This window comes from Notolepis coatsorum (assembly GCF_963971535.1).
Source record: "Notolepis coatsorum genome assembly, chromosome: 3".
NCBI lineage: Eukaryota > Metazoa > Chordata > Actinopteri > Aulopiformes > Paralepididae > Notolepis > Notolepis coatsorum.
This window is the reverse complement of record NC_140167.1, coordinates 29,793,256-29,814,962: the sequence shown is the minus strand read 5'-3', so window position 1 is coordinate 29,814,962 and position 21,707 is coordinate 29,793,256. Positions and strand designations below refer to the sequence as shown.

At 46.8% G+C, this 21,707-nt stretch overlaps 1 protein-coding gene across 1 annotated transcript in view; it reads right to left on the bottom strand.

Moving 5' to 3' along the window:
* Positions 1–21,707, bottom strand: part of ldlrap1b (low density lipoprotein receptor adaptor protein 1b) — a 60,966-nt gene that overhangs the window by 12,128 nt on the left and 27,131 nt on the right. The window contains 6 exon segments of the mRNA XM_084309741.1: positions 1,600–1,695; positions 5,653–5,725; positions 8,063–8,177; positions 11,654–11,718; positions 11,720–11,767; positions 16,543–16,685. Coding sequence (XP_084165867.1) covers positions 1,600–1,695; positions 5,653–5,725; positions 8,063–8,177; positions 11,654–11,718; positions 11,720–11,767; positions 16,543–16,685 — 540 coding nt within the window.

Here is a 21,707-nt window from a genome sequence, read left to right as displayed (position 1 = left end):
GCCAGGCACTAAAACTGATGTTTCTCTGCAGCACGAGGAGGGAGCCAGGCACTAAAACTGATGTTTTTTCTGCACGAGGAGGGAGCCAGGCACTAAAACTGATGTTTCTCTGCACGAGGAGGGAGCCAGGCACTAAAACTGATGTTTTTTCTGCACGAGGAGGGAGCCAGGCACTAAAACTGATGTTTCTCTGCACGAGGAGGGAGCCAGGCACTAAAACTGATGTTTCTCTGCAGCACGAGGAGGGAGCCAGGCACTAAAACTGATGTTTTTTCTGCACGAGGAGGGAGCCAGGCACTAAAACTGATGTTTTTTCTGCACGAGGAGGGAGCCAGGCACTAAAACTGATGTTTTTTCTGCACGAGGAGGGAGCCAGGCACTAAAACTGATGTTTCTCTGCACGAGGAGGGAGCCAGGCACTAAAACTGATGTTTTTTCTGCACGAGGAGGGAGCCAGGCACTAAAACTGATGTTTCTCTGCACGAGGAGGAAGCCAGGCACTAAAACTGATGTTTCTCTGCACGAGGAGGAAGCCAGGCACTAAAACTGATGTTTCTCTGCACGAGGAGGAAGCCAGGCACTAAAACTGATGTTTCTCTGCACGAGGAGGAAGCCAGGCACTAAAACTGATGTTTCTCTGCACGAGGAGGAAGCCAGGCGCAATGTTTTTCCTCTGCTCTTGAGGTTGATCTGCCTCAGTTGTACCCTCCACTCCGCCAACAGACGGGAGGAGAATGCCATCATTGGCCACTTGTACAGAATGTGTCTTTTCTTGCGTATCCCCCGGAGGCCCAGACATGAACACACGGACACAACCGCCCACACAAAGAGAAAGGGGGGGGAGGGGTTCTATAGAGATAGTATAGAGCCACTTAACCACTGGCTGTAGGATGCAACTTGTATCTTATCGTATCTTAGGTTGTTGACAACAAATGGAGCTAATAAGGCCCAGAGGCCGCCTGCTTCAGTGATCGTCAACAACATGTTTGGAGGAAACAGCCTCACGTCCTGTGATCAGTCAGCTTGGGAGAATTCTATGGAAGAGGAAGCTCCAGGGATATGAAAGAATGTGGGCATCCACTCGCTCTTTAAATAAACAGCGTTTCCCCGTCTTCCTGTTGGTAGACTGGCTGTCATCGGCGTGCGGCCAGAGAGACTCTAGTGTTCCCTCAGTGTTCCAAAGGGCGGCTTTCTGATGTCACGCGCGTAGGAAACGGTTAGCAGCGTCGCCGCCTGGAGGATTAGCGAGCCGAGGGTTTTCATGGATACACGTGTCAAAAGGAGCCTCCTCTCTTCAAATATCATAAAACATCATCATAATCATAATCTTCCTAAAAATGTCAAACAGGCTCAGTGTTTATCGTGGCATTTGCTGCTCATTGTGATGATAGATTCCTAGATAATAAGGACATCCAAGAACGCCCTCATTATTGTGACCTGACCTGCAGCATACAAATAGGCCGACCTTTGTAGTGGTTGAATAGTATCCCCTCCCCGGAGGCTATGATGGCCATTGACAGAGGGAGAGAGGGAGAGAGAGAGAGAGAGAGAGAGAGGGAGAGGGAGAAAGAGATGTGATGATGGGTGACAGTGACTCACCTCCTCCCTTCACACTGCCCAGGCTGGCTGAGCTCTCCGACTGGGAGCTGCTGGCTGCCTCCCCATCAGAACCCAACTTCACCCGCTTCTCCTTCTCTATGTGTGGGGGAGAGAGGGGGAGGGGAGAAAGAGAGAGAGAAAGCAGTCAGCAAAAACACAGCAAGGCCTTAATCCCAGGTTCACAGCCACAGAACCAGAGGTCAAACCCCTTTGTGGCGCTACAATGAGAGAACGGTTTACTTCTCGAACCGCTGAAGAGGTGAGTATTTATGCTTCGTACGCAATGTTTATAACATGTGTAAATGGATGGGTAGAACTATGACAGCAATTTACTCGAGCTAGCTCCAAACTGATCTCTGGATTGCTTGGGCTGGGTGTGCCGATGGTGAAACGTGTGGCAAAAAAAAAGCTGCACTTTAAACACAGCGCGCAGTAACCGCAGGATTTAAATAGAGTAGAACCAAACGCTACTCTGCTTTTCCTCAAGACGCGGCCAGGCAATTTCTTCCACTCCACCGGCAAGTAGCATGGGGCTCAGATTCCCTAACGCTGCTGGGAACAGGGCTTACAGTGTAGTGCGGGTCACCGATCCAAGCAGACTCTGCAGCTCTCCTCACATTTCCTGCAGAACGCCGACCTCGCTGACTCACCCTTGCTCTGCTGTAGTTACCGGTAGTTCTAATGGGTTTTCAAAGAGAAGGTCTGACACCGTTGTAGGTCCAGCGGGATGTGTGGGTGCATTCATACTCATGTCCCTTCACTGTCAAACTTGAAAACGACACACACCAACACAGTATAGCCTCACACACACACACACAGTATAGCCACACACACACACACACCAACACAGTATAGCCACACACACACACACACCAACACAGTATAGCCACACACACACACACACACACACACACACACACACACACACACACACACACACACACACACACACACACACACACACACACACACACACACACACACACACGGCACTCAGGAAAACATGAAACCCTATGAAAAGGTCTGATCATTCTTCAAAGGGCTTGGCAACAGACCCACCGCAACGGAGGATTCCTTTTAACCTGGATGGCGATTAAAAGCCAATGTCGGCTCGTCCCTCAAGGGCACGGCTTTCATTAAGGCAATGTTATATGATTCCTTAACCATCCTTGGGTCTGAAAAAAGCATAAAACGACACAGATTCCCATTTGGGGCCAATCCGCTTCCCCCGCGAGAGCAAAGGTATAGCTTAGCAATGGGTGTGTTCCAAACCCCTCCCTGGGAACCCGAGTCCCACCCAGCGGTCGTACCAACAGATGGCTTTCAGTCCAAAAAGGCATAAAACCACTGCCGAACATAGTGCGGGAAAATAACCGATACACCAGTTCAATGTTTGTTGTGTTGTTTATATTGAATACGCTGCAAATATGAATATCGGTCTGATGCACAGCGATTTGGGGATTTCTTGTGCAGAGATACGAAAGCTGCTGTGAGATCGATGTGGGTCAAGACGTGTATGGGGGGGGGGGGGGGGGCGGGTGGGTTTGTAAGACAAGAGCAGCAACTAGACGGAGATACTAGACACGTGCCTTTTCCTGCCCCAGTCCTCTGGAGTCTCGTGTATCCTATGCAGCAGAATCAAAGGGCTCTCTCTCCCTCAGCTCACTCCCTTTCTCTCTGCCACGAGAGAGAACACCACTACTTTCTTTACACGGATATCTCTCGCAACCTCGACAAACCCCCGCGCAACCCCACCCTCGCTCTGCCGCTACGCCTCCATTCTCCCTCTCATCAGCTGCATTGTGTTAAGAAAGAGGAGAAAAACACAGCCGGGGCAAATTGGGAGAGGGGGGGGGGGGGGGGGGGGGTTACCAAATACCAAGCGAGCCAGGAGAGGAGACAAAAAATGGGAGAGAGAGAGAGAGAGAGTGGAGAGAGAGAGAGAGTGGAGACAGATAGATAAAGAGAGTAGTAGATAAAACAGAAGGGATGAGGGGGCGAGGGGGAAGTGAGAGACTGAGGTGAAAGAGTGAAGTGAAGCTGCACGGTGTACATGCTAATTTGCCGTTTTTAATATTCAGCCGAGAGCCAAGCTGAGCGGCGTGGAGTGACGATGAGCAGCCTTGTTTCTCTGGGAGAATAACCAAATCAAATGGAAATGTGGCCAAATTAAGATGCTTTCAAAAAGGGAGCTGTGGTAAAAATGCCAGAGTATTGTGCGCGCGCGCGCACACACACGTGCGTGTGTGTAGGGGTTTGAATAAATAACATCTCAGTAAGGCAGGATCAATGCCACTGGCACCCCAAGCTTTCAGGGGGGCTGATGAGCTGCCATTGTGTCTCTCTCTCTCACAGTCATTTTCCGATCACTCTTGCGCTTTCCCTACCTCACCCCCCCCCCCCCCCCCCCCCTCCTCCTCCTCCTCCTCCTCCTCTCTCTCTCTCTCCATTTTACCCCCCTTTTCATGCTCTCCTGCCCTCTCTCCCCATCCCCCTCCCTCCTACTCCCGTCTCCCTGACAGTGATCGCCGAAGACGGCTGGTGAGATGGGGGAGGAGAGGGATTTTCATCAGACGAGGAAAAGAGAGAAGACGACCTGACAGTTGGACCAGGTGTCGGAGTGACAGCAGCAGCAGCAGCAGCAGCAGCAGCAGCAGACACAGTATTCCAAGTGTACAGCCGGTAGCGCCCGTGTTAGAAGGCAGAGGGGATACAAGTGGTGGTGGCATCTCAACCTGCCCCCCCCCCCCCCCCCCTCCCTCCCCTGTGTATGAAAGGGGGAACACCCCCCAGGACCTCTCATTTACATGGGAGTCATACATGCAGTAAATTACATGCATGTTCTGCTGAGCTGGGGTAAAGCACGAGCGGCTGTGTGTGTGTGTGTGTGTGTGTGTGTGTGTGTGTGTGTGTGTGTGTGTGTGTGTGTGTGTGTGTGTGTGTGTGTGTGTGTGTGTGTGTGTGTGTGTGTGTGAGCGAGACACCTCCCTTACACAGCACTCTGTGCGAATGTCTTCTGTGCGAACCATCTCTCTGCGTCTGCCTCTTGGACCACGTGCGTGTATGTATGCTTATCCTCCATGAGTAGCCTACTATTAAGGACACTTTGCAATGTCTATCTTTAAAAAGAGATTGCATGTTTCAGAAGTTTCACAGACAACAAACGTCTAAATAGTTTATGAGGCAAGAGCTAAATGAGTTTCATACAGAAGGGAGGAGGAAGAGGAGAGCAACACATCCATGGAGAATCAAGACTCCCACACATGTGAACCTCGTTCTCACCAGAAGTAGCAACAGCACGGGGACGCAGACAGAGATTTACTGTGGCCAGACGCTCCACCTCTGCCCCAGGCTTCCTCTCTCTCTCTCCTCTCCTCTCCTCTATCCCCTCTCTCCTCTCTCCTTCTCTCCACTCCCCGCTGCTTGTCAATATCTCTGATGCCTCTTTAAACATGACTGAGCTGCTCTTAATGAAGAGGCTCTACTAAGCTAAACCAGGCCTCACTGATGGTTTAACCACAGAGGGGCTGCACTGATCAATGAGGACATTCCTCTGTGTGTGCGTGCGTGTGTGTGTGTGTGTGCGTGGGTGTGTATGTGTGTGTGTGTGTGCATGTGTGATGTGTGAGAACAGTGACAGGTGGGACTGGCTAAACACTGCTCCAGTATTGTGAACACCACCAGAGAGGGGGATGGGGGGATGGGGGGGGGGGGGGGGGGGGTGGTCAAGGCTAAGTCCAGGGGAAGACAGGGGGATTTATGTTGCCACATTGTCCGGGGGGGAAACCACTGCGTCGAAGAGAGACTCACTGCTTGGCCCCTCAACGCTCTGTAGAGGCACAGGGTAGTTACAGTACATGGAGAGAATAACAACAGTGAGGGAGGATGGAATATATGGAGAGAATAGGTGAAAGGGTGAAAAAAGAGAGAAATTAGAGAAAAGTGCCAGGGGGCGGTGGGTTGGCAATATAGGAGAAGGAAAGGGACGGTTCCGCTCATAGAACACAAGACATCCGTCACACTCCTCCGGTCGTCAGTGGCGACCATGCGTACCTTCTTTGGCAGCCTGCCAGAACTCAAATGCCACTCTGAAGGCCTGGGCCACTGTTAACGTAACCGCCTGGGCCTGGATGGATGGAGAGAGAGAGAGAGAGAGAGAGAGAGAGAGAGAGAAAGAGGGAGGGAGGGGAGGTAGAGAGGGAGAGAGAGAGAGGGTAAAAAAAACATAACAAAAACAAATAAAACACCCTAATGAGCTTCAGATCCAATGTGTGTTGTTAGAGTACACATACGCACAGTAAAGGAACTACATGGTGTACCATAGAGATGGGAACCAGCAACGAATGCAGGGATAACCTCCTTAACAGATACATGGGAGGGGTGGGAGGTGGGGCCCGTGGGGGCTCCTTCTTCTTCTCCTCATCTCCCTGACAAGTTGTTTATGTAGCTGGGAGGATACGTGGCCTTTTGGCCCGAGCCAAATTAGCAAGGGGAAGGAAAGAGAGGGAGTGGTGAGCTCATTCACCAAACCCCCAGGGAGGAGAGAGGGAGCAGAGGCCGTCCTGCGGCCTCGCGTTCAGCCTCATGTCACTCTCCATCGCAGAGAACATAGCAGGGCCGTCACGGCCGCCAGTCCACCAACGAGTAGGGGTGGCGATCTTTTCTATTTTCTTTTACTTTTTATTTATATATTTTTTTTTACAAAAAAATCGATATTGATACCATTTCCGAGACTGCTTAACGATCCGAGTCCGATACCACTATCGATATTATTTGGTGGGAAGACCTTGAGGTGCTTTGGCATCGACGTCGTGTTCCTTCCCCTCACACAAGAAGTGAACCTGGAACACGAGTTTAGTTTCCTCCTCATCTTTCGACTTTAGTGAAATGTAGCCTTTGACCACTTTGCACGTTCAGCCGCCCTGGAAAGCAACCGACTGACCGACTGACAGAGTGAAGCGCACAAGGCAATTCAACAAAACTCTAAAGTTATTCATGGCCGAGGATAAATTAACATACAATCGATAGACAATCACCAGTGATTTGATTTACTGTATGACAATTGTTTGAGTTATTATTACTTAATTATAGGGATGTCCGATATTATCGGCCGATATTGGCATTAAAATGTGATATCGGAAAATATCGGTATCGGTTTTAATTTTTTTTTTTTTTTTTTACATTTCTATAACCTTTATTTACCCAGGCAAGCAAGTAAGAACAAATTCTGATTTTATTTATTGTCAAAAGTATGCATAATGTTATGTTAATTCCACAACAAGACATATGTAATGTTAATTACCTGAAATTATTCAGTTTTTTTGGGGGGGGGGGGACCCTGCATATATCGGTATCGGAAATTAAGAGTTGGACAATATCGGTATATCGGTATCGGTAAAAAAGCCAATATCGAGCATCCCTACTTAATTATTTCATTGGATTTTAATAATGACATGACTCTCTTCCTTAGAGACATAACGTTACAGGACCGGCTAGTCTCGATAAGCTGGGAACTTGTGGGGTGACAGTGGCTAAGGGGGTAGAGCGGCTGTCTGGTAATCTGAAGGTTCCCGCTTCAATTCTGGCTCCTCCCGGCAGCGTGTCGAAGTGTCCTTGAGCAAGACACTTAACCTTCAGCTGCTCCCATCGAGCAGGGCGGCACCTTTGACTCGAGTGTCACTGCATGTATGCAGATGCAGCTCTAACCTCTACAGCTTAGCGCAAGGGCGTAACTAATGATAACTGTGCCTGCCTTAATGGGCCTTTGGACATGGCCGTTTTGCCATGCATTTAATTAGAATCACACCATGGTCTGGGTGAATGCTCTTTTCCGATTGGCCGGGAGGTGTGTGCGTTAAAACCATTTAATGCGCACGTAGTTTGGCTCAAGTTTAATCACCGTTCTAAATTCATCCGCTACCTCACCTGTAACCATAGCAACAGCACAGCAGTCAAAGCTTACTTGGCATCAAGTGCGGCGAAGCACAGCTGACTTATCAACGTGATAAACCAGTGGCCGCCCGGGAAGGAAAACACACCAATGACAAGTGTAAAACTCACCAAAAATGTGTGAATGATTTCCTTTATATATTATTGGCAAATGACCATGGTATATGGTGAATAATCAACTTGTAGGAAACAGTTTTAAGGCAATCCGTGGCGGCGCTACATGTCGGGTGGTTCCTCGCCTCCACGTTGTGCCTCGAAACAGTTCAACGGGCAGCGTCTCGTTGATTATCCTTTATGTAAACAACAGCGCTAACAACTAGGCTATGAGGAAGGTTACAGATCTGCCCATCCAGTTCATTTCAAATGGTCCATGACCCATTGCCAATGCGACAGTGTGTAGCTGGCACTTTTACGTTTACATTGCGTTCAAATGCAGACGCTTTTAGCACAACAGCCTGCTGCGTGTCTGTGCCCACGGAAACACAGACGTCATCCACGCTGCTCGTTAACTTACCACTTTTCTCTTAGTGCAAAGGAAGGCGTGACACTCCAGGGTCTCGTTCTGTTGGCTCTGGACGATGTAGGCGAACACTTTGTCGTGCATCTTGTCCGCTGTGCAGTAGGATATTCTGAGAGGGACACACACACACTTTTACAAAAATAAATAAAACTAAAAAAAAAAAAAAAAATCACACAAGACTCCAGTGTCATCACAGATCAAGCAGAGCAATCATGTGACCTAATCTCCACTAAGCCCTTAACCCCCCCCCCCCCCCCCCATGATGTTCCCAAACTACATCCAACACCCCTGCACCCAGCTGGCACGCTCAAACACAGCTGCACAGTCCACCCCTCTTCTCTGCACATGCTCAAACACTCATACACACACACACACACACACGGATTACGAAGTGCAGAACAAAATAGTAGTTTTTAACTGAGCATGTGCGCTGTGTGGACATCTGTGCTGTGTCCCAAATGACGCAAGTCCATTCCATTCTGCTACAAAAACAACGTCCTCATCGCACCACACCCACCGTCTCCACCCCTCTAACTACCCAGAGGCCAGGGGGGGGGGGGTTATATTGTACTCTTATTGGATTGGGCCTGGCCTCTCTCAAGTGAAGACTCTTAACTCTGAAGCAGACCGGGCATGCCGTTGTACGCCTTGTAAATGTTGTGTCCGTCAAACATAAAGCAACCTTGTAGCGCTACTCAGCAGGATGCTGAACTGCAGGTCAGCTTACTTGACGACGTTCCAAGCCTTTCAAGTCAGATGGGATCAATCCTGCCTCTCATCATCATCTCAGGTACAGGGTCTGGTCTCCAACAAGCGCTAAAAATAGCTCTGCTTCACTATGATCAACTATCACGTCCAATGATGTCATCACCCCAAGACCTAAGTGACGGGTGCGTCGGTGATCAGCGAAGCGGCCTGGAACGACAGGAGAGCTGTAATGGATGTCTGCCATCTGCCCTTCATTCTCTGCTCCCTACAACAGGGACATCACTCTGGGAGGGACAACTAAAGTGACAACAACTAATGACTCAGGCATGTAAAAATGCAAGCTGAAAAAAGAAAAAGAAAAAGTTTAGGGACATAAAGCCCCTGCTACAGGAAAAATACAGCCCCTGCTAGAGGAAAAATACAGCCCCTGGTGCAGGAAAAATACAGCCCCTGCTAGAGGAAAAATAAAGCCCCTGCTGCAGGAAAAATACAACCCCTGCTAGAGGACATATAAAGCCCCTGCTAGAGGACATATAAAGCCCCTGCTGCAGGACATATAAAGCCCCTGCTGCAGGACATATAAAGCCCCTGCTAGAAGACATATGAAGCCCCTGCTAGAGGACATATAAAGCCCCTGCTAGAAGACATATGAAGCCCCTGCTGCAGGACATATGAAGCCCCTGCTAGAGGACATATAAAGCCCCTGCTGCAGGACATATAAAGCCCCTGCTGCAGGACATATAAAGCCCCTGCTAGAGGACATATAAAGCCCCTGCTAGAGGACATATAAAGCCCCTGCTAGAGGAAATATAAAGCCCCTGCTAGAGGACATATAAAGCCCTTGCTAGAGGACATATAAAGCCCCTGCTAGAGGACATATGAAGCCCCTGCTAGAGGACATATAAAGCCCCTGCTAGAGGACATATAGGTCCCTCCTAGAGGACATATAAAGCCCCTGCTAGAGGACATATAAAGCCCCTGCTAGAGGACATATAAAGCCCCTGCTAGAGGACATATAGGTCCCTCCTAGAGGACATATAAAGCCCCTGCTAGAGGACATATAAAGCCCCTGCTAGAGGACATATAAAGCCCCTGCTAGAGGACATATAAAGCCCCTGCTGCAGGACATATAAAGCCCCTGCTGCAGGACATATGAAGCCCCTGCTGCAGGACATATGAAGCCCCTGCTGCAGGGCTGCGCTGTGTCCGAGATTTATGGCAGTTGTTGGGGAGGGAGAGAGTAGGGAAATTGGCCGTCTAAGCCCATCCATTTCATTTATGACTTGTCCATCTTCTTTAGCAGATGTCTGGTGGAGGAGCTCTCAGGAAGGGTGTGAGACACTGCAGACTCTGCTTTATGTCTTCACACCCTCCTGGGGTCACAGCTGAACTGGCCTCACGCAGCCTGGCTGGCTTTTAATTGACCCATCTCAAACCCCGCCCTCTTTCCTTGGCCCTCCACTCACAACTGTTGCTTCCCTGTCCCAAGGGAATGTGATTGGAATGTGAATGTGATTGGAGGATCAAGAAATGAGGGTGGAGTTTGAAATAGGTCAATTAAAAGCCAGCCAGGCAGGCTGCATGAGCAAGTCCTGCTGTGATCCCAGGAGGGTGTATAGAAGTATCTCACTCATCATTCTGTACGCACCCCCACTCCCTTAGGAGGTTACCAGACAAGAGTTCCTGAGTCAGTTGAATTAGAGGATTCAATCCACTAACAGGATAACCTGGAAAGGCTCTTTTGATCCGTGTCGGAAGATCCCCAACAACGAGGCGACCATTCTGTGATGATCGGATCTCCAATTTCTTTTTAAATTAACAAGCGTTCATGTGGGGTCAGTGAAGTGTCCTCCAACCCTTGATAGTAAATCAACTTGTTCTTTTCTGATTTATTTGTGGGCGGCAGCCAATCACTGTGCTCGCCCAGCTGTTGGGTGGCAGCCAATCACTATGCTCGCCCCGCTGTTGGGCGGCAGCCAATCGCTATGCTCACCCCGTCATCGGGGCGAATATTCAAACTTTGTACAGCCGCCTATCCAGAGCAGGCAGGACAGGTTTAATTGGAGAACATTTTTAATCAAGAGGAAAAATGCTGAACATGCACAAAATATTGACAATCGAATGTGATATAAATGTAAGTGAAAACGCCCTGTGTATTTACTTCAACAATGACAAAACCAGCTGGGAGGAAACAAGCTCCCAGAAAAGCAGTGGGTGAGGCCAGTGACTCAGACTGTGATGATGTGGGAGACTGGGCTGAGATGCTGACCGCTTTTTAGAAGAATTCACTCTCCTCCTAAACGAGATGATGTGAAAGTCCATTTCTCGCCCCAACAATTATGTGGGAAGTTGGAAAAGAGATTAGAGTCGGAGCCGTCTCACCCAAAAGCGTTATTAGACTCCAGTCTGGGTTCGATTGTTCAAATCACACAAGCAGTGGCAAGTTAAAGGGTGCCGTGTCATCCACAGGTGTGTGTGTGTATGTCAGCAGTCACACTCGAGGTGAAAGCTCAGACAGACCACACTGTTATAATGCACTCCAGAGGGAAGAGATTGATGAGACAGGGTATGCCCTCAGACACTCGCACACAAACCCACACTCGGGGCCCCGGACCACCCCGCCTCAGCCTCACCGTGATGGATGAGGGCAGATGAAAGCGGGAGGGGGAGAATAACCACTTCTGTTTTATTGCAGGGCGAAAAAGACAAACGGAGGATGATGATGATAGCGTTCGATAACCGTGGGAACGCCCGGTTGAGTCAGGGACACTGGGGATGTGCAGGGAATAGATATAATCCCCAGAGAGAGAGGGGGGGGGGGGGAGAGAGATGGGGGGGGGGGGAGAGAGAGAGAGACGAATTGAGATGACGACTGACCTGTATATGGAGATGTTTTCTATCAGCTGGTTGGAGGCACTGTCGTAAAGGACTATTCCGCGCGGGGGAAACAGTTACTGTGACTTTCTGGAGCTTCTTGCCACTGGCTTTGGCCTGGAGGGGTGGGAGAGCGGAAGAGGTAGATGGACATTAGAAAGAGAGTTTGAGAGTTAGAGAGTTAGAGGGAGAAAGAGTTAAAGGTAATAGTCAGAGGGAGAGAAGGAGGAAGAGTTAGAGGGAGAAAGAGTTAAAGATAATAGTCAGAGGGAGAGAGGAAGAGTTAAGAGGGAGAAAGAGTGAGGGTTAGAGAGTGAGAACGAGTTGGAGAGGGAGAGAGAGGTTAGAAAGGCAATCAATCAAGCTAATCAGTGTATTCAACATGAATGTAAATTGCAGCTCAGACAGCAGTGGTTTTTAAATCAGGCCAACCAATCAAAGTTATTGATGATGGGGAATTTGATGACGGCTTGCCGCGGTAGTCGGTGATACCGGTGTTACTTGGCATCCACCAAGTACATAACTTGGCGACCACCCCCACTCTAATTTGTAAAAAGCGTGTTATCAATACTTAGTCAGTCAGACAACGTTATAAACTGAACGTGTCTGGACACAGACAACAGATCTATTTTATAGGTTTCCGTAGAAAGAAGAAGTAGAAAAGTAGATGTAACTTTGTGTGAAGGAGAGAAAGGAGGCTCTAGAGACAACACGGCAGGTTATTATGGATTAAACCCTGCAGCAGCAGCTCGACTGGAGAGGAGCTGAGGACCAGTCCAGACCAGTAACGGTATGTTTGCGCTAAATAAGGCTGCAGCTACATTGATCCATTGGATTATTTTAAAATGAGAACATAACATCAACACTGTCTGTCCAACAAATGGATACTAGTCATTAAAAATGTATTAAAAACTGTCGTAGGCGGACAGACAAGTGACTCAATGCAGCCAGCCGCATAATGTTAAAGATCTAAATAAGCGCTCTACAGATAATGAGCGTCATATTGTAAAATGTCCGGTGTCACCGTAATAGTGGTGTTATCATTAGTCATGGGAAATTTCACATCACCGTGGCAACCCTATTTCCTACCATCCTTAATTAAAAGAGCACTTCACCGAAAAACAATGCCCATTTATTTTGCATAATCGCACACATTTCCTGAGGCTTTAGTTTAAACTGTCTTTCACACATTCATTTAGTTTGACAGTTATTGCAGGATTCTTGCAGGATTCAACAAGTTAAATGTAGGACTTTTTAAGAACACTTTGAATCGAATTTAATACCTATTTCACGGCCATACTGGCAAAAAAGTTATTAAAGTAATTCCATATGAATTGTTCGGGGGGGGGGGGGGGGGGGGCTGCTAACTTTGCAGCCCGAACATTTCCCCCAAACAGATTTAACCTCTTAACTGGCGCCCAGAAAAGTGGCAATTTTTAAACTTGAACTTGATGACTGCATACTTTTTTTGAAAAGTGTATCTTTATACGTATAGCACATGCATAAGCCTGGTCTCTTTTGAAAGATAACATTCTGAAGTTTCTGATACAATAAAGAAAGATCACTTTTAGTGCTAATATATGGCATGTAACTTGAGAACCTCTGAACAGATTTTGTCGCCTGTAAGGGCAATCAACAGGCAACAAATAGGGCTTTAATTCTATATATTGTATTAAAAACCCAAGCTGCGAGAGGTCGGCAAAGTGGCCCATCGCGCCGGTGGGCAAATCGTCCTCAAGAGGTCCCAGGGCCGGGTTGTGCCAGTTAAGAGGTTAAACGAGATATCACAACATATAAGTAACTTCCTAATCCAGTGTTTAAATCAGGATTGTTAAAGATAATTAGCTTAATCCATGTCAAAAGCGTAGTATATAGCAAATTTACACACAGAAGAAGAATGGCTTATAGCAGTTGGTTTAACTGTTTTGGGGCCACAGCTTAGTTGACGTTAGCAGCCGACGTTAGTTTAGGTTTTTACTTTACTTATAGGAATGGTGAGGATGCAAAGCATGTTAGACACATTGTACCCATTGGCATTTGATATCCATCTTTCTTCAACAACCTTCTGGTCAAATGCAAAATAGTCCCACACTACTGATTTAAGTAGCTTTTTTGTCACATACAAGTAGTTGATTCTATTATTCACAGCATGTCTCCTCTGTAAACTAATGCTGTGTGGCTGTTGGTGGGAGTAGCACTGACTGATACACAAAAGGAGTTGCCACAGGGCAATGTGGAACGCAGGGCTGAATAGGTAGATGTCATAGCTTCTAAAAGTGAAGGTCTGCGCTGGTATGTGTGCATTATGAAATGACAGCATGTTTTAAGACCTATACAAATCATATTTAATAACTTGAGGCCTAAAATAATTCTGCATTATTAAATGTAAGACTTTTTAAGACCCTGCGGAAAGCCTGTATTGCGAGTTAATGAGTTAGAATATTTCCTTCTGTGACGTCATCAGAGGACACTGAATCCTTGTTATCACCGAAATGATGTTGATGAAGAAATAGCAATCCCCATTGCAATCCGAAATTCCATCTACATCATTTCACTGAGCTGTAACTAACACAACATAAGGATTCACAGGAGACGACATTCAAACTCAATAACTCTCAATAACTGTCTGAATGTTTTGGCGGCTAGGTGGTGTAGTGGACAAGGCACTCGCTACCAGTGTGGAGACGCTAGGATTCGCGTGTTCGAATCCAGCTCTCCACATTGTTTTTCAGTTTGGCTGGTCGTCCGCAGTAATACACATTGGCCGTATTACGGGGAGGGAAAACTGAAGGGTGGGGATCGAACGTTGTGAACAAGCGACTCCTACAAGTCGGTTGGTGCGCCTGCGCAGTAGAATCAGGAAGTGTCTGGGGCAGCGTGAGCCTCCCACGCGTTACTCCTTGACACTGAGAGATCGAGCTGCGCAGGTGAAAAGATGCGACTGCTGTTACCTCAAGTACCGGAGGGGACTTGTGCTATGTATGACTTAGTCCACATTGCAGCCGGCTTGTGGGAGGCAAGAAACAGCGTTCGTGACAGGGGAGGGTTGAATTGGATGATACGAAATTGGGATGGGAGAAAAATATGGAAAAAATGGGAGAAAAAGTGGATCAAAAAAAAAACTGTCTGGATGTTTTGTTTAGAGATTATGTGCAAAATAAATCTGCGTTGTTTTCCAGCCCCAAAACACACTTCCTCTATCAATCAAAGGAGAAGTACAAAAGATGATAATAACTCGTTGTCGAAAATAAAAAAATAAAAGATGTGAGACAAAGAGCGTTACTGAGCTGAGAGAGCAGCACGGCAGTGGTCGAGCGAGGAGAGACAATGGCTGTAGCGATAACAAGTCAAGAATGAGAGAAATAAAACCTTATTTTCTGATCGTTTCATGACATTCTAAAGCACAAATAAATAACCATCAAAAACTCAATAGATGATTTATTGTGGAAACAGATTATATTATACATTTTCCTCCTCTGCATTTCTCATTTTCATTCATTAATTTCCCCCCGCAGGGTGCTGATGTAGGTAACCTCATATTGTCGTTGATATAACGTTACATGCATTACTACGAGTTATTTCCCCAGCAACATATTTCCCCAGTTACATCAATATTGTGCCGTCAGGACAGTCTTATGTTTGCAGGTTAAGTATTTGCCATTAGGCGACCATCATGTAGAATAGTGCAGTGAGTCTGGCAGGAGCAGCCGTCTTGTTTCACCAAATAGGTAACATTGGAAATACTTCACCTATAAGTAAAGTGATTAGCTGAAAAACAGTTTGTGCATAAATTATTCATCAACTTCTAATACGATTTTCACATTGAGTGCATTTCCTGGTTGATAAGAAGAAGATGTTTTACAAGAGACGATTCTCTCTGACCAACCAGTGGCCTGTGGTGTTTTCACCTTTTGGTGTGGCCTCAGCTCGCTCGGAACGGCAACTGAGGGCAATGGGCATACAGAAAGACGTACCACGTACCAATGGAAAACCAACAACAAAGGCGAGTGAAAGAGAGTAAAGGCGAGTAGAGTCGAGTCTAGTTGAGCCGGTATCATGTAATGGAAAAGGGCCATTAGAGAAATATGCACTCAGATCTGGGGTTCAGCAGAAGCCTCTGATAGTCTTCCAACACGACGCTAATGATATACGACAGCACAGTCGAAAACAAGCAGGTTCTTAGAATCTCTATAAAAATACAAATGTTCACACGGTCTGGTGAAAGATACTTAAAGAAATGTGTTTGTGGCATGAGAAAATATGTGAGTTACCCCTAACCCCTAACAATGACTACCAGATTGCGTCAGTGACCTCACAAAACCTTACCAATTCAATATGAACGATTACAAAAATGATAAATGATCTCATTCAGCAGACAAACAGTATCCTTCCAGAAGGGCAGCCACTCAGATCAGAACCTCTCTCTCTCTCTCCCTCCATGCTGCAGCAGAGTCCTGCGTCCCTCCATTCTGCTGCCTCCATCTTCACTAGCTGACGAGCTGCCAGATCTAATAACAATAAGACCTTTCCTCCACAATAAAGCTGGCGAGTCATACAACCGAGAGGCAGCGGCATCCAAACTAATTGCATCTCTCTTAAATGTCAGCGCTGGCCTGGAGAGGGGGGGGGGGGGGGCATACAAGGCGGCCAGCCGGCTGCTTTTCTCACGAGAGGTGTCACTCAGGTCAAAACAGGGGGAAACAATCAGATGACGGTTGTGCGGTTTGGAAATGGTTGGAGGTGTTGAGATGAAGCGAGACAGACGAGAAACAAATAAAGAGACAAAAACATATTATTTTCAAGTGATAGTTTTCTGAGTAGCGGTGATTCAAGAGTCTGAATAGCGTGTGCCACATGTGTCCATCTGTGTGTGTGTGTGTCATGTCCCTCACCGTGGCCACTATCCTCTTGACGGCGGATGCAGACAGCTCCTCTCCTTTGGGCTGCTCCACCAGCGTGACGCCCAGGTACTTGAGCTGGAACACCATGCCCTCCAGCAGGGTCTCTCTCGTGTCCGTCCAGTTCTCCGGAAGCTCTGCACAGAGGACACACACACACAGAGACTGTCAGACACATGTAAATAACATGAGCGCCTGCCCGCCGCGACTCCCCGAGTTGTCATCTGTGAGACGACTACCGTCTCCGAGGCACACAAGCTACTTAACAAAAGTGATTAAACGTGGGGTGTCCTGGGAGCTCCTGCAGGCCATGTTATCGCAGTTTGGATTCCGGCTCGTAAACTTTTATCGGTCGTCATCCCCCTCTCTCTCTCACCCAGCCTTCCCATCACCATCTACTATGAGCAAAATGGCACATTGACATTGGTGTTATGAAGAAACACACACGTACACACACAAATACACAAACGGTATAGGCTGCAATTTTTATTGATTGCGTAAATCAAGGCAATCAATGAGTGAAGTAGTGAGCGTCACGGTGATGCAGTGGTTGCTTAGCACTGTTGCCTCACAGCAAGAAGGTCCTGGGTTTCTGTGTGGAGTTTGCATGTTCCGTCCGTGTTTGCGTGAGTTTCCTCCCAGACCATACAGACGTGCACTGCTAGGGACATACAGACGTGCACTGCTAGGGACATACAGACGTGCACTGCTAGGGACATACAGACGTGCACTGCTAGGGACATACAGACGTGCACTGCTACTAGGGACATACAGACGTGCACTGTCTGCTAGGGACATACAGACGTGCACTGCTAGGGACATACAGACGTGCACTGCTAGGGACATACAGACGTGCACTGCTACTAGGGACATACAGACGTGCACTGTCTGCTAGGGACATACAGACGTGCACTGTCTGCTAGGGACATACAGACGTGCACTGTCTGCTAGGGACATACAGACGTGCACTGCTAGGGACATACAGACGTGCACTGCTAGGGACATACAGACGTGCACTGCTAGGGACATACAGACGTGCACTGCTACTAGGGACATACAGACGTGCACTGCTAGGGACATACAGACGTGCACTGTCTGCTAGGGACATACAGATGTGCACTGCTAGGGACATACAGACGTGCACTGCTAGGGACATACATCGCGGCTGGAGTTGGTCCCCGGGGGCCGATCTATGGCTGCCCACTGATCCCAACTGGTCGGGATGGGTTAGATGCAGAGGATGAATGTTGGATATATATGTAAATTGTGCATGATAAATATATTCTATTCTTCTAGCGAGTGAATATATGCAGCATCAGCAAGTCCGGAAATGTGAGATTAATACAAGTCGAGTTGAATATGAGCTTATAGTCATTCAGCTGGAATTTCACTGGGGAAAAAGGCAGCCTTAGCAGGTAAATATATTACTGTATACGGCTGTGATGGTAATGGGCCACTGAAATTCCTTTAAAGTTTAAACAACATCGAAATGTAATAAACGTACTAAACTAATAAACCAGAAGATATAGGCCTATTACGGAACTATCGCAGTATCCGTCAAAGTCATTGCAAAGCCTCATACTTGCTAATAAAGTAGAGATGCCATAAACAGGAGAATTTGTCAGCTAACATTTCACAGGAAGGCATCGTTATCCAACCTGTTCTGTTCACTACACCATTTTGCTTCACAACCTTGACTGTCTGCCGTCGCTCTCTCTGCTGAAATATCTACCGTACTTTTCGCACTATATGACTCCCATTGGGACACAATACTGTCGGACAAATAACAAGTTAACTCATTTACAAGTTGTATTAAGTTTAGCAAATAAGGATAAATACCATTTCAATGCAGTAAAAAAAGCAATATTTCGATTTTTCGGGTTTTGTCCACATATAAGCCGCACCGTTATATAAGCCGCAGGGTCGAAACATGGGGGAAAAAGCCGCGACTTATAGTCCAAAAAGTACGGTAATGTTCAGTGAACTGTACCGTAAAGAGTAAACAGACTTGAGCACAATAGTCTCCCTCATCCGCTTACTATGCTTCCTGGCTGTGGGTTTGACAGCCGTGGACGTCAACCATATTTAAGCCCAGTGTCAAATACTACCCCCTTTAGGTCCGTCACTGATCAGAAAAAAGCACAAACTAGTCAATTTTTTTTTTTTACTTGCTTGGTCTTTCAAAAACTCATCTGACAATTCTATGGGGGATTTCTGTGAAGTCATTTCAAAGATAATCTCTCTTCGGTCTGTTGCAAACAATGACATTCAGCAGAGATATAATATTGTAATGGTTTTTTGGGGGCGAGAATGGAATATAAAACCTGCCGCTCTCGTTTATTTTATCAGAGAGAATGCTATGTAGGCTTCTCAAGGGTGATGGCCACCTCTCCTCATATCAGAGGAGATATGAGAGAGAGAGAGAGAGAGAGAGAGAGAGAGAGAGAGAGAGAGAGAGAGAGAGAGAGAGAGAGAGAGAGAGAGAGAGAGAGAGAGAGAGAGAGAGAGTTTTATTTTTGTGATGTTATTTTAATTATTTGTATGTTAAACTCAACAAGTAGCCTACTTTGTATTTCATGCCAATAAAGCTTATGGTATTTGAATTAGAGAGAGAGAGTCAGAGAGACAAAGACAGAGTTAGAGAGTCAGGATGAGAGAGAGAGAGAGAGAGAGAGAGAGTCAGGATGAGAGAGAGAGAGAGAGAGAGAGAGAGAGTCAGGATGGAGAGAGAGAGAGAGAGAGAGAGAGAGAGAGAGAGAGAGAGAGAGAGAGAGACGGAAAGAGAATGAGAAACAGAGTGAGAGAGTCAGAGAGACAAAGAGACGAGAGACAGAGATAGTCAGAGATGGAGACGAGAGAGACAGACAATCAGAGTCAGACAGAGTGAGAGACAACAACATATAGACAGCAACATAGAGAGAGAGACAGCAACAGAGAGAGAGAGAGAGACACAGCAACATAGAGAGAGACAGCAACAATCTAATGTTATTCATCTTGATTTTATTCTGTTTTTATTGCTAACCCTTTTTCACACAGGATTTTTGCCTGTACCTTCTGGCAAGGGGACTGCCAATGGAAATTAGCCTTTTGGCTAAAATTGGGTGCATTTGCATTTACATTTGTAAAATGTTTTATTAATGTACGCTGTCCCCCCCTTGATCAAATAAAGTAAATCTAACCTAACCTAACAGAGAGAGACACACAGCAACAGAGAGAGACACAGCAATAGAGAGAGAGACACGGCAACAGAGAGAGAGACACAGCAACAGAGAGAGCATGAGAGTCAGCGAGAGAACAGAACAGAGATGTAGAACAACTCATTATCACTAGGGATGCCCCGATCGATCGGCCACCGATCGTTATCGGCCGATAATCAGTATAAATATGCGATCGGTGATCGGTGATAATGCTTTCTTTTCGCCGATCGTCAACCGATCTCACTCGCTGTCGCTGAGTTCTGTCTCAGACACCGGGTGGTGCGGCGTCTGCTCATCCCTCCAGCCCCTCCCGCACGCATGTAAACACGGGTCTAGTAGTCTAGTGGGACGAGACACGGGAGGACGGCGTCTCCCTGAGCTAACGTTAGCTTAGCTACCGTTACAAAATGACCCAGTCAACTATTCACTTTTAGTTTAATACATGATGAGGCATTGTCTAACCGAACGGTATCTAGCCGGCCAGCTACCGATAGCTCCTGACATCAACAAACGCTCCACAAAGTCTAGTAGAGACGTGTATGATACCTCAGCTAGCTCACGTTAGCGCAAGTTAGTTCACTGTTCAAAACGAAATGTCCCATTGAACTAAATAATTCACTGAGGCGTTGTATTAACGCTATATATCCGGCTAGCAGTAGCTACAGATAGCTCCTGATATCAATGTCTTATAACACTGATTCGATGCGTATTCGAGCTGAGGGCATGTTGAATGTGATATGACCACAGTAACGTTATACCAATAGGGTCCATCTGCAGCGCAGGAGAATCCTTGCCGTAGCTCGAGGCTACTCGAGTATAGGGTCCAGGTGCAGCTCCGGAGAATCCTGGCCGTAGCTGGAGGCTACTAGAGTACACACAGACAGTGGAGCTTGTTGCATGGTGGCGATGTCTTGCAGATAATACAAGTACAAGTCTAATTATATAATATATATATTTTATAAAAAAAAAAAAATTATAAAATTAAATAAAAAATGTTTTAATCAAAAACGATCGGTATCGGATCGGTATCGGCCGATATGGCTCACGACGATCGGTGATCGGTATCGGTGGCAAAAAACGTGATCGGGGCATCCCTAATTATCACTCCCTCAGCAAAAGTCAAGAGGATCCATGTCAGCAACAGCTGAAGACTGGAGTGGGGGGGCACACACACACACAGGAAAGTGATCAGATCAGACCAAAATAAGGCTGCAACTACAAAAGAAAAGTTCATATATGAACACAACTAGGACTGCAACTCTATAGGAAAGTAATTTGCTCCCAGATCAAATGGCTTAACTCCTCACCGCAGCTCATAAAACCTTTATGGACTCGTCGTTGTGTGTAGAGTGATATTGAGAGGGGGGCAGGGGGCTCCATTTGTCAACTGAAAAGCCCCATCAAGACTGAACTGTGGGAACATTTTTACTTTAGTTTAGGCTATTCCTTCAGCAAGCTGTAAACAATCGTTACAGGTTAGGACTAGCAGATATGTCAATCAGAAATCACTTGAGGGTGCACAACTTTCCCATAAATACATGAAATAGCTTGCAACTTCATATTCCCACGCTGGCCAACAATGAGACTGTTGCCTTTAGAAGCAGTAACAATGATTTGCTTCATGCTTTTAGTTAGATAATCCAATTGGGGAGAAATACATTTGAGCTCTCAGGCTGGATTCCCATGAGGTGGAGGTAATTTTCCAGAGCCAATAAGAGGAGGTTGCAGACAAAAAGAATAACAAATTTAAAAAATAGTATTCCTGAATCAGTACTATAGTGCCAAATGGTAGAGAGAATCAAAGAGCAAAACCTCTCCTTGATGGGGGGTAAGTGCGCAGCGACCAGGAAGGGGATTGGGAATTGGCATAACGACTAACATTGGGATGGGAGAAAATCGGAGGAAAAAGGAGGGGGAAAAAGATTAAAAAAAAAAAAAAAACTCTCCTTGAACTGGCCTGGT